Source organism: Mastacembelus armatus, chromosome 5 (assembly GCF_900324485.2).
Source record: "Mastacembelus armatus chromosome 5, fMasArm1.2, whole genome shotgun sequence".
Taxonomy (NCBI): domain Eukaryota; kingdom Metazoa; phylum Chordata; class Actinopteri; order Synbranchiformes; family Mastacembelidae; genus Mastacembelus; species Mastacembelus armatus.
In genome coordinates this window covers 1,950,881-1,964,681 of record NC_046637.1, presented here as the reverse complement: position 1 = coordinate 1,964,681, position 13,801 = coordinate 1,950,881, and the positions used below count along the sequence as shown (strand labels likewise).

The following is a 13,801-nucleotide window of genomic DNA, read 5'->3' as shown; positions in this document are numbered from 1 at the left end:
CTCTTGAAGTCTGAGAAGAGCCAAAAAACAGTCTCTTCACTAATATATGATAAACAACAAATTACATTGACTTAAGACCTACAGAAAACATGCTACTAAACATAGAGCATGATCATAGATAACATGGCTTTGTTATCTATAATCAATAACATGCAGTCCCTACATTTAATACCAGAAATTTCCAGAAAAAAAAACATTTCTTCCAATGTTATTATAAAAGCAACATATTAAAATATCCATCCATCATCTGTACCCCCTTAGTCCTAACCAGGGTCCCAGGGACCTGCTGGAGCCTATCCCAGCTCTCTTTGGGTGAAAGGCAGGGGTCCACCCTGGACAGGTCACCAGTCCATCACAGGGCCACATAGAGACAAACAACCTCACACACTCACACTCACTCCTATGGGCAATTTAGAGTCACCAATCAACCTGACATACATGTTTTTGGACTGTGGGAGGAAACCAGAGTACCTGGAGAAAACCCACACAAGCACAGGGAGAACATGCAGACTCCACACAGAAAGGCCCCTGATGGGTTTCAAACCAGGAACCTTCTTGATGTGAGGCAGCAGTGCTAACCACTAAACCACCATACTGCCCACACATTAAAACATATACATATTTAAATAGAAAAATACTGTTAATTATTTTTAAAAACAACCAAATCCATCAAGTCAATGTTGGTTTAAACTTTAAATACTCACCTCAGACTCAGGATCAACTTAAAGGTAGAAACATTATTATTATTTGACATTTAAATGAAATGTTGCAGCTATCATGTAATATAAAAATATGTAATCAGCTTTAAAATAAGCTGATTAGAAATTTAAAAGTCATCACATCAATACTTAATAAATACATTTTCAGCTACATGACAGCACAAAACCTACCTGTGAGTGCATGTACAGCAGCACATCAACACTGTTGCCTGAGAAAAGCTCAGACTTTATATGAGGTCTAGTCGATAGGCATCCAGAGAGGGGGGGGTGCATTTGCGTGCGTGTGTGTGCGTGTGTGTGTGTGTGTGTGTGTGTGTGTGTGTGTGTGTGCGTGCCTGCTGAGTGGTTAGCATGGTGGTTATCATGGTGGGTGAGTGGTTAGGACTGTTGCCTCACATCAAGAAGGTTCCTGGTTTGAAACCCATCAGGGGCCTTTCTGTATGGAGTCTGCATGTTCTCCCTGTGCTTGTGTGGGTTTTCTCCAGGTACTCTGGTTTCCTCCCACAGTCCAAAAACATGTATGTCAGGTTGATCGGTGACGTATCAGATGAAGCCTTTGTTTCCTGGGGAAAGAAGCCACAGTCCAACTGTTGGACTGGACTGTTGTAATGTGGGAGATGGTTCTTGTATTTAGTCCAGCCTCACTGATACAACATAGGTGGACAAATTAATAGAAACAGCCCTCTGTTAAATGCAGAACATTTTGGACTGGACCTTGTGCTGCTCTGTTCTGTGTTACTCAGACAGGGGTTGAATACAGTAGCAGTCACAGTTGTCGGGTTTAGTTTTAGCTGTTCCTAATAAACTGACTAAAGAGTATAGGCCTTACTCTTAGAACAGTTCAGAGTAGAGTCTGCACCCAAGCAGCCTGATGGGACCAAATAAATATTGTGTTAAATCTTTCTTGTTCTCATAGTTGTATCGTGACTTATTAACCATGTGCTCCTGCAGTGTCACTCACTTTAACCATGACCTCCTCTCCTGTGTCGACTACCAGGCTGGTCTGTGTGTGGAGAAGGAGAAGAGGCAGAAGAGGCAGTGAAGGTCAAAGCCATGGAAACAGGGATGAGGAAATGAAAGAAGAAGAAATGACTGTAAGGAATGAAAATGGCAATGACACATGTTTCCAGCTGGAACTCGTGTTATGTTTTTATTTCACTCAGGGAGTGAACACACTCCTAGTTATTGTCCCTCTTCTGTTGTGTGTTTGTGTTTATATAATGATAAATACACAAACCCCACGTTCTGCCACATGTCATATGTCCTGGCCTTGTAATGTTAAATGGAAATGATTCATTTAGACTCAGGTTCCACACTTCACTGCTTCCAGGGCCTTTTGGTTGTCAAGTAAAAATGATGCCTTCTGCTGTGAGATTGTGGTTTCTGAGTAAACTTCCTGTAGTCAAGACTTTGTTGTACTTTCCACAGAAAGGACTTTGGGGACCTGCTGACATTTTCAGTAATCCTCTGAGAATTCAGGAACTGAGTCATGATGCAGGACACAGAGCGAACATCAACTCTCACTAGGCCCTGAAGGTAAAGGTCACACACACACACACACACACACACACACACTGGGGTGTTTGTCATGTGGCATCCAGTAATGCACGCACAGCATCAAAGGGATTTATTAGATTTGTCTCCTGAGAGAGTTTATCGTCATTGACCTTCAAAGAAGGAGCTTGAGTCGACTCTGTTAGCGGCGATAATTAAGATAATAAGATCATTTACGCTAAATGACTTTTTAAATAAATCAAAAACAAGTCGCAGTACACTCAGCTGATTACCTTCACTGACACTAACCTGGGGGTCTGTAAACAAAAGGGAAATTCTTTGTGGACTTGCTCTTTGTTCACATCAGCAGCGAATCCACAAGGAGAATCACTTTGGTCCTCATTTGTTTTTTAGCATCTAAACAATTAACAGGAACTTACTTACAAAGTTTGTTCGTGAAGATTAAAACGTTTCCTCTCCTCAAACTACTAAATCAAACTTTAGTGAATTTTCATGTTCTGTAAACCAACTTATCTAGAGCTGACATTGGTTTATAGTGAATAAATTAATGGGCAAAAAAAAAAACCCAAACAGATTTAAACCATTACTGGAAATAGTTAGTTTGATTAGTAGGTGTAATAATTGACAGTTTTGATGAAATAAATGAGTTTTTTTTTTTAATGTGAGGATTTGTTGCTTTCTGTTTCTGACTCTATAGACTGAATGTCTTTGGCTGCACAAAACTTTAGATGATGTCAGATCTGAACAACATTTTTCACAATTTACTGATGTTTTAAAGAAAAGAGTCACTCACTGATTCATTATAAGCAATAACTGGCACTTTAATCGATGATTCTAAAATGATTAGTCTTTGTTTAAATGTGTAATCTCTGAGAAATATCTTTTACATAAGCTCATCAGTATCAGTAAAACTTGTTATGCTCAGTGATGTTTGCTCAGGTGCCAGATCAAACGTGTCCCCTGAGAAATGTGTTTAAGGTCACTGGAAGCAGCAGCCTCTTTGTTTGGACGCAGTAAGTGATCCCTGAGGATCTGCTCTTTAAACACAGTCAACATTGATCCCCGGGGAATCAGCTCAGCTCCTCTAAGTGTTTCATCAAAACTCACCGTGGACCTGCCGAGAACAGACTTTTCTCGCTGGGCTACTAAACTTTGTCAAATGGGACGTGTTTGGAAGTTGTTCAGAAGGTCTCAGCCTCATGTGTATTATCAAGAGGTTTAGTAAATGTTTGACCTCACACTGACTCCTGTTTTTAACCCTTTCACCCAGTTTCTATAAACCTTGACCATCCCCTGCTGAGCTCACACCAGTCCTCTCTGTTCATTGAAAAAGGATCCTCCAGGTTTGAGACACTGCTGTTGACGGTAAAAAGACAATAAACAAAGTTCTGTTTGGTTTGGGCAGAAACTTGTTTTAAAAAAACCAGAGTCAATCAGCAGCAACTAAAAACTGTGAGGCCTTAAAGAACGAACCTGGGTCTGTGACTCAGCAACGTTTGGGAGAATTTAGAAATCCAATAAGCCTCCATGACGCCATCACCAGGCCAGAGCGAGATTTGAAAAACTCCAAAAAAAATCAAATGTTTAATTCAAAATGATTGAAAAAGATAATAAATCATTATTAATAATGAATAATGAGTCAGTGACACTGATGCTGTTGAGCCTGTTCTTAAAGATCTGACCTGCCCCTCTACTACAGTAAATGTGATGCAGAGTTAATGAAGCACAACAATACAACACTCGGTTTTACTTGTTTGGTAGCTTTGCAGAGACACGTGCCACAATCTGTGTCCTCCTCTAAATGGCAGCTGGTTGGATTTTAATAATAGATTCCCTGCATCAGGGCTGCTGGGGTGGAAAGGGTTAAAACTAGTATTGTCTGTCTGCACTGTGTTAGCCTGAACTGAACTGACTGAACGAGCCTGCAGAGCAGAGGTACTGTGGTCCAGGGTCCCCTGGGCCCAAAGATCTCTGGATCACAGCTCTTTGAAACAGAGCTCAGTTTAGGGCTGACATGTGCTGGTCATGTTTTTTCACTCTCAATCTGAGGTGAAAATAAATCCTGTAATGTAAAACACTTCCTGTCTAAAGACAAGGCATCAGTCAGGAGTGAAAAGGTCACTGTTTTATTGCCTTCTGTGCTGTAATACAGAGATCCATCAGGAAAAATACAAAAAAGGTCACGCTATTAGAAAATACAAAAACATACAGGTCTACAATCTGTTTTCATACAGAACACAGTGTGTCGTGGCTGAGGTGGTCACATTCACTGAGGCAAAGCTGATCATACTGTCACAGACACAGTTCGCACGGATCATTTCTGTCATTTGAATCTAACGGTGTTGGGTCAAACTTGCTGACACTAACCTGACCAGCACTGACAGATGTGCATCTGCAGCTGGGCCGCTGAGGAGACGCTGTCACAGCTGGAGCAGTTTAATGTTTGAGCTAATGATCACACACAAGGTGAAATGTAGAAAGTGCCGAGCAGAGAACAATTTTCTTTAATAAGTCAGGCCAATTTAAACGTAAAATACTATGATTCCTGCACTTTAGGAAACAACTGACCACCCATTTAATGAATAGTGAACTTCCCTTTTTGAAAAGTTTTAGTTTCTTCTTCAGCCGTTCTCACTGCCCCCCCCACTCTAAGGTCTGTGGGTAGAAGTTAGTTTCTACTGGGGAAAAAAAAAAGGTTTTTACATAGAAATGGCCCAGACAGACAATGTAATGTTGGGAGTGGTAGCAACACTTCATCTTCAATCATTTTGACTATTCTATTCTATGTTTGTAAAAAACTCTACTATAAATACATCATATTCATTTAAACCATACAAAACATATCAAGTATAAACAGGGCACAAGGTGAAAGGACTGGTACTCAGGCTGTCACTGCATGTTTAGTTGTTAGAGTTAATATCTACAATACACTGATCACATCACGTTTACACAGTCGGCCACAACAGTCAGACAACAAATGTTACACAAACCTGAACGTGTTGTTGTTTGGTACATGAACAGATGTGCTGGGGAGAGTGTAACATCTGTGTAATCAAAGCGTTTAGTTTTCATCTGCTTTGCACAGAGACGGAGCTGATGATGGATGGATTTGTGTAGTTTTGTTTACGTTTTACTAGAAATATGATTGGATAAGTTCCTGCCTCGTAAACATGAAGCTTAGCAGACCTAATGGACTTCACAAAGCCTCTGTGAAAACACTCTTTGGTTCTTGTTCTTTTTTTTTTATATTAAGGATCTTGCCAGATGTGCTGTCCTCCTCCTGATTCTGTAACTCTTCCTCTGTGGTGTCCTGGTTCACTTACTGCAATGGACACATCACTTCCTTGATAGGAGCTGGTTTTCCAGCTGCTCCAGACGAGCAGCCATCCCTGACAGTACACACTTGATTAAGGAATAATAAAGTCGTGGACACAATTAAGAGGTGAGCTGATAATGAAATGACTTATCACACCGTGTGACTCAAAGATGTCTTTTTAAAAAAGGATATGTTTCTGTGTGAACTGCTCCAGGCTGCTCATGGTCGCCTGCTGGAACTCCACCAGATTCTCACAGGCACATGGGTCCTTCACCTCGATCTCGCCCTGACTCTCCTCTGCAGAGAGACGGGCACAGAAACAAAACTTTGACTGACATCTGTTTACACAGGGAGACACTTTATATTTTCACTTCACCTCATGTGTAATGAAAGTGTGATCATTGAATTCTGAGAGGAACATGACAGCTGTATGAGTCCTTCACCCACGACAAGTCAAGATGCTGAGATAGTGCTATGATTTCAGTCTGGAGGTTCAATGTTTATGTCTATAAGTCATTATATTTGTTATGGCTTTACATGTCAGTGCTTTTTCCTACAAGCAAACATCGTGTATACTCTGACCCTTCCTACGCCAAAGTACCTGGGCACACGTTGAGCTTGAGGTTCTCCGCGATGGTGTTGATGGCAGAAAAGTCAGTGGTGTAATAGAAATGTTTCTCCACAGGCTCAGATGCAATTTCACGAAGCTCGTCCTCCACGGCTTTCCCCACACCAACAGCGTACATGGTGATCCCTGCGTACACCCACAGAAACAGGCCACATGGTTACTCCACCATCATTCAGATTAAACACAAACAAACCACACTAGTTGAGCCTTACCGGCCTCTTTGGCCCTCTTGGCGTACTCTGTGATGTCGTCCTGCGAGCGTCCGTCTGTGAACACCAGCCCGATTCGGGGGATGTTGCGGCCGAGGGGACGTGCGCCCTCTGCCTCTGAGAAACTGTTCTCCAGCATGTGTTTCAGGGCTAGACCTGTCATAGTGCCTTTCTCCATGTATGCCACCTGGACAGAGACAGTAACAGCCGCTGAACTCGCTCTGTCTCACGTCATCTGGACGAGGGACTGACGTGCGGCGAGTCCACAAATGAACTAAGACTAGTGTGAAGTAGAAGTCTGGGTATTATTGGTTGTATTGTGTTTGAATACCAGTGTGGATCACACTTTGTGTTAGTTTGAGATTATTCATTGGTTTCATTGTGCGACTGATTAATAACCTTGTGTACACTGGGAGGTGCTGATGTATTATCTAACACCTTTACCTTCATGACTGCAGCTTTGATCTCGTCAGCACTGTGGTACATGTTGAGAGGGAACTCTGTCCTGACCCGGCTGGAGTACTGGACCAGGCCGACCCTGGTACCATGAGCAGACACGTCCAGAGAGTCCACCACCTGGAGCCCAGAGTCACATGACACAGGTATCCTATTAATGTTTATGTTCATTCATGGCCCGTTTGAAGAACCAATAAAAACAAAGTAACTGTAGCACAACAACAACAACCATCAGAACTGAAAATCAGCAGTAGTTTGTGTGAGGCCATGTCCCACCTGGTTGACAAACTTTTTGACCAGCTCAAAGTTTTGCGGACGGACGCTCTTGGAGCCGTCAATCAGGAGCACCAGGTCGATGTTGGCCGACCTGCAGGCTGGAGCACAGAGAGGCTGAACATGAATTCTGACACCAGTTCCTGTTTCCTTTCAGAGCTGAGCAGATATAAAATGGTAAAACAAATATGACAGTGAAATAAAACTAATATGTACTAGTCAAATGAGGGTTTACTGAACCCTTTATATATGTGTTTATTTTTGTATTGTAAGAAATATTGCCATAGTACTTAGTATAAGCAGGCTGATATTTGAATTGAACTGTAGTATTTTGACATATTGTAGTAAAATGACAAAGCCAGATATTTTGTCTGAGGTTGTCTTGTGGTTGACTCAGACTGTGGATCCACAGATCTCCACATTAAGGTGCTGTGGAAGTTCACTGGCAGACACTTTGGTTTTAGCTCAGCCTCTCCAGAGGAAAAAAAAACAGTCCCAAAGAAAATTCTCATCTTTTGTCCAGTTTTTTCCAGACATAACTGAGCTGCTTTTAACATCAGGATGAGATTTTCTCATCCATCTTTATTTCCTCTCCTTGAGGGATAAATCCACCTGTTTTCGTACTTGGACCATAATCTGACCTCTGGATATTTCTTCTGTGTGGTAGTCCTCAGTCCTCATCTGATCACACAGACCCTGATGTAGGTTGTATTGAGATGCTCTGACTTCTGATTAATGACAGTTCTGTCGTGTTTAGACTTAAATTGTTTTGTTCTGTCCTCAGGTTTCCTCCTTTTCAGAGTGTCAAAGACAATTTCTGCTTCACTCTTAGCTCTGTCTCCTGTAACATTTCTCTGTGGTCCCGCCAGATCCACAGGGTCTTAATCCCTCTGACTGTGGTGAGCGTCTCCAATCTGAATTTATCTGTGTTTGTCACTAATCTGAGATCGACTTACTGCCGCAGCTCTTTCCGTCCTCCTGCAGCAGGTTCCCGTCAGGACAGATACAGTAGTAGGATCCAGGAGTGCTCACACACTGGTGCTCACAGCCGTGCTCCACTGTGCTGCACATGTCCACGTCTGCAAATCCACCATCCATAAAGACATATTACATGTCATGTTTGTAATGCGCTAGACTAAAACCCACTGACACAAAAATACTGATGTGTAAACACGTCTGCTGAGTAGATAATGAGATGCACATGATGTCGTGTTTCTGTGTGGAATTGACTGACTTGTGCACGTCCTGTTGTCCTTGTTGAGCTTGAAGCCCTTGTTGCAGTCGCAGGTGAAGACGCCTGGTGCACTGATGCAGATTTGTTCACAGTCATGTTTCCCGTCAGCGCACAGGTCGATGGCTAAAACACACACAGACACACATTATTACATTATTTCCTCTGTATAATTAATGTCACAGTGAAACATGTGTTTGTTGCTTTTTGTGTTTATGTGGTGAAACTTGTCTACAAGCACAAGTGCTAATTAATTCATTTATCTTTTCAGTATTTTTACATTAAATATAGTAAAGCACCAAGGATTGGTGAGAGGTGTAATGCAAAGACCTTTAGGGACATAAAACTGTGTGTGCGCGCGTGTGGCGTGTGTGTGTGTGTGTGTGTGTGTGTGTGTGTGTGTGTGTGTGTGTCTGACTAACGTGTGCAGGTCTTCTCGTCCTCATTGAGTGTGTATCCTTTGTTGCAGTCGCAGGTGAAGGCGTCCGGTGCACTGACACAGATTTGCTCACAGTCATGTTTCCCCTCAGCACACAGGTCGATGGCTAAATAACACACACACAGACACACGTTGAGTTAAAATGTGTGTGTGTGTGTTATTTTTTACATCATGAGAATCAGTGTGAGTTTAGTTTTTTATTATTTCACTTCTCTTTCCATTTTGGTTCATGGATGAATACAGGGTCTTACAGGGTCTAGTTATCTTCTGTCTTCATCCACAGGCTGTAATTTGTCACTGTATTGATCCTTCACTATCATCATCTGTATGTGTTTGAACACATGTGCAGCAAACATGTTGGATCACTTGAATCCAGCATAACAGGTGATGATTTTCATTTTTGTTTTCTGTAAGTTTCACTGCATGGAGCCAAATCTCAAAGCAGCTTTGTTTAAAATTTGCAGGCCAAGATGAAAATACTTCAGATTAATTCCCCACATCTGTTTTTTACTAAGTGTTAAGTGTTGTCACCATCTTGTGGCCATTACCAGTAATGACAGTCACTTTTTTTACAGCAGCAAGAGAGAACGTGCACTGAAATGTGAGAGTGCATCTGTGCCATTAACAGCCTGTGACCTGCGTACATCTCACCTCGGCAGGTCTTGCCGTCGGCCAGCAGCCTGTAGCCTTCGTTACAGCGGCAGTGAAAGCCACTGAGCACGCTCACACACCGATGGTCACAGCTGTGGTTCCCAAACGAACAGTAGTCGATCACTGAGGGATGGAAAGATGAGAAAAGTGTGGGACTGTAACAGAAGTAAAAAAACATATGATAATATGTGTAATATGATAAATGTGTTTGTTTTACAGGCTCTCTGCGTTTGTGTCTTATTGTGTGTGTGTGTGTGTGTGTGTGTGTGTGTGTGTGTGTGTGTGTGTGAGACATTTACTTGAGCAGGTCTTCTTGTCGTCATTTAGTTTGTATCCTTTGTTGCAGTCGCAGGAGAAGGAACCAGGAGAGCTGATGCAGATCTGTTCACAGTGGTGTTTCCCCTCGGAGCACAGATCTATAGCTGAAACACACAGATGGCAAGACAACATTTATCATTCATTGTGCAATATAAATTAGCCCTGATGTCTGTTTCTAATCTTTTTTTTCTCCACTGCATCAAATTTATAAGTTTGTAACCACTGTATTTAGACAGTCTGACCTCTTTTTATGTCAGTGTGTTGGTTGTTCATAAACCAGAAACACTGTTTGTGTAAGTGTGTTTGTCATTCTCTGTTACCTGCACAGGTTTTCCCGTCTGCGTTCAGGGTGTATCCAGGCAGGCAGAGGCAGTGGAAGGAGCCTGGAGAGCTCTCACAGATGTGCTCACAGCCGTGATCCGACTCCGAGCACAGATCCACACCTGCAGCAAGCAGGACATCAGCATCAGCAAACAAACCGTGATTTCTAGTAGACTTTAACAAAAACAATCATATTTCCACGTCACAGTGAAGAAACTAGTGTCACACCAGCTGATACGAAAGAGTTTGTTTTGGTTTATATTGGAAAACGTCTGCTCATCACACTTTCTGTGAAATGATGTAATAAAACCTGAACTTGTACAGTTTTTATCCAAACCAAGTCAAAGTAAATCATAAGCTGTTACTTGAGCTTGGTTGAAGGCAGCATGTTTGTTTTAACAGCAACTTTTAAAGACCCAGCTCTGAGTGAAAAAGGGTTTTGGCATTTACGATAATGAAAATATCAAATGTATGATTTGATTTTTAGACAGTGAAGTTATTTCCTGTCCGGCCGTCTCACCACAGAGCTTGTCCTGGAACTGGAGTCCAAACTGGTGAATGAGATCGAACGACTCCACCAGGAAGACGTGGTCTTCGAAGGGCAGGGATGCCATGGCCCTGAGCGACGTCATGTCGGCCCTGGCCACCCCCACGGCGTAGATCTCGATGCCTTTCTCTCTGGCTTCAGCTGCCACTTCCGCCACACGGTCCTGAGGACGTCCATCAGTCACGATCACGGCCACGTTGGGAATCTGAGTGGGAGAAACCTCAGGGTCAGATCTCAGATAAAGTAGTAAAGTTATTATCTATGTGTGTGTGTGTGAACTATTCCCTAGAATAACCATTTGAAATTCACATTAATACCTTTGGCCTGTCTCCCTCCTCGGCGCTGAAGGCTACATTCATCACATATCTGATGGCGAGCCCGGTCATGGTTCCCTGAGCGAGGGGAATGATCTGATTGATGCTTTTCACCATGGTGTCCAGCGTGGAGTGGGTCTTCAGAGAGAACTCACTGCGCACCTGAAGAGGAGCGAAGCGACAGTGAGAGCCAGCAGACGGTGTTTCACTGGATTTCTGTCCTCACTTATGACTTTGTATAATTAGCAGAGTGAAGAGAAAAACTGTAAAAATGATCTGAGGCAGTTCACTCTGTTGTTTCAGGTTGGGCTCAGAGGACATGGGTGAAGATGTGGATTCTGTGGGTCCGGTACCTGGCTGGAGTACTGGACCACTCCCACCCTGGTGGCATTGGGGCCGATATCCAGCGTGTTGAGGATGTCGATCATGAACTTCCTCATGGTCTCAAACTCATGTGGCCGAACGCTGCGGGAGCTGTCGATGAGGAAGACCAGATCCACTGGACCAGACTTACATTTCTGGTCAGAACCTTGGACAATGAAGGTAAATGAGTTGGAGTCAGTTGTTTTATATATTTTATATATGAAGCACAACACTCAATCTCACGTCTCCATGACTTCAGCTGCTGACTTCAATGCCTGTGGAAAAACTGTTCAGTAGGTTTCTGGCACAACAGCTGAAACCATGTGAATGTGAGATGGATTGTCTGATTTTCGTCACTTCATCTGAAGGACACGCTGTATGTGTCCCCCTTTGGGACTCATGCAGTGAGAACAAACTATTGTCTTGCTTTCTCTCTGTCGTCTCGGTTTAGACGGACTGACCGTGTTTGGGCCTGGCGGTGGTGAGGACAGCCAGCGTCAGCAGAATGATGCCACACAGCGCTCTGTGCCGTCTCATCTTCACCCCGGTGATACCGATCAGGCCGACTGGCGACTATCAGCTGGACTCAAACTCTGGGACTGATGGAAGCAGAAGCAGAAAGACGGGTGACATTAAAGACGGAGTCAGTATCGTGGCACAGACCAAAGTGCGTGGGTTTGTTCCCTCCTGCTGAAGGGTCTTTTTGTGCCGTGACATCTGCTGTGACGTCACACAGCAAAGAAACTGCCAAATCCAGACTGGAAACAGATTTTTATAAGACATCTAGGTTACACTCAGCTGCTTCAACAGCTTTTTAATGACACACCAGGCAGGTTTTAACCACATAATTCTTGTTTAACACTGTCAGAGGTTTCACAGAGATGCTAATTCAAGCTCTGGGTTTGGGTTAATGTTAACATCAGGGTTAGAGTTATTCAGACTTCAGACTGTGATTCGGTTTTTGTCCTAATTCCCACCTCCAACCTTTGTTTTTGTTTACGTTACTCTCAGTTTGTAGGAAAGAGCAGTAAGAGGTGGAGGACAAACGGGTCTGGGATGTGGACAAACTGTATTTTTCATGTTGTTCAGATCCTCTTATGTTTAACGTCACCATCTACTGTTCATCTCTTTTTCTTGAGCTGTTTTCCAGATGTTCTGTTTAATCCAGATGCATCTGTCAACTTACCGACAGGCAGCAGCAGTTTCCTTTAACAAGGACCACAGTCCTTCCCCGTTACCATAACCAAGCAGCCTGCGACTAAACCTGATCCCAACCTGACTTTTAATGAAAGGTACTTTAAATCAGAAAACACTGGCAGCTGTTTCTTCATTTAATTTGTAGAACATTTTGAAACAGGTTGCAGAAATTGTCAGTTTAATCATGTATGGAAGAAAAATCCACCTATGGTCGATACAAGACGAGAAAAAAACGACACAAGTTTCTCCATGTCAGTGTCACATGACAGATTTGTTGTGATTTGTGCAGTCATGTGACGCTTGTCTGTTTGCTGCTGTTTCTACCCTCTGTAATTGTGCAGAGAAATTCCTGTGTGTGTAGCGTCGTGATAATGGTGATGACTGGTTTGTGTTGCAGTGGGACATTCCAGTCCTGCCCCGTTGTAAAACACTGAGCTGCAGACACCTGGATCACAACAGTCCTCAGACCTGGCTGTGTGATCCCTGCAGGCTACCGGCTCCTCCAGCAGCAGCTGAGGGATAATGATCACGTCTGTTTATGTTCAGGGCACATGGTCAACTCAAACCGGCAGACTGAAAGCCACCTCTCTTTCGTTAGGTCTGTGGAGGAGGGTCCTCCAGGGGTTTATTGCTGTGTGACGGGCAGCCAGCGGCTGTGGTCATCATTGGCTCAGGTCTGAGCAGTGAGTCAACAGATGTATCGGAGCACAAAGGCTCTTTTCTCTGTTTGTCTCATCTTTCTGTGTGTGTCTCACTCTTTGCCCACATGTTTTCAGGAGCACCTCTGTAGAGGACGGACGTCCAGCCAAACATGTGGAGCACATTATTGCTGCTTCTACGTTTTCAGGAGTAGCTTGTAGTTATGTCTGCTACATTTTGGTGATGAGTGGATTATCCACAGTCTTAATTATAGTCCAAAGTTTTTTGTGTTTGATTCAGATGAGGCACAGTTTAAACCACTGATCACTTATAAAGCTCCTTACTCTGCTGCAGACACAGACGTCTTCTTGTACCAGTCAAAAACAAAAGGCAGCTGTTGGTTTTTGGCCTGAACACTTAAGAACCATTAACCCCACTCACGAAATCAGGTGGATCTGTTCAACTATTTACTCTGAATATTTGCATAAATGTTTTTGTCATTAAGTCTGGCCAGAGGGATTTTTAATTTGGCCTCACTTCTTTGTTTGTTAGGCTGCAGAATATTCCCCAAAATACTTAAATGTGAAGTTACTGGGCCAAAGAACAAGTCATCAGTTTTCAAGCACGTTAGCATTTTCTTAATTTTTGTGAAATGTCTATGAGGC

At 43.0% G+C, this 13,801-nt stretch overlaps 1 protein-coding gene across 1 annotated transcript; it reads right to left on the bottom strand.

Annotated features, from left to right (window-relative positions):
* Window positions 1–5,192: 5,192 nt before the first annotated feature.
* matn4 (matrilin 4) lies at window positions 5,193–12,017 on the bottom strand. Its single transcript, XM_026306257.1, has 17 exons — window positions 11,964–12,017; window positions 11,762–11,873; window positions 11,291–11,466; window positions 10,941–11,099; window positions 10,597–10,828; window positions 10,076–10,198; window positions 9,737–9,859; window positions 9,438–9,560; window positions 8,770–8,892; window positions 8,351–8,473; window positions 8,073–8,195; window positions 7,120–7,217; window positions 6,832–6,963; window positions 6,391–6,574; window positions 6,152–6,304; window positions 5,743–5,847; window positions 5,193–5,629 (listed from the first exon to the last, which is right to left on the bottom strand). The coding sequence occupies exons 1-17, from the start codon at window positions 12,015–12,017 to the stop codon at window positions 5,571–5,573; spliced, it is 2,202 nt and encodes a 733-aa protein (XP_026162042.1). The 3' UTR covers window positions 5,193–5,570.
* Window positions 12,018–13,801: the final 1,784 nt, after the last annotated feature.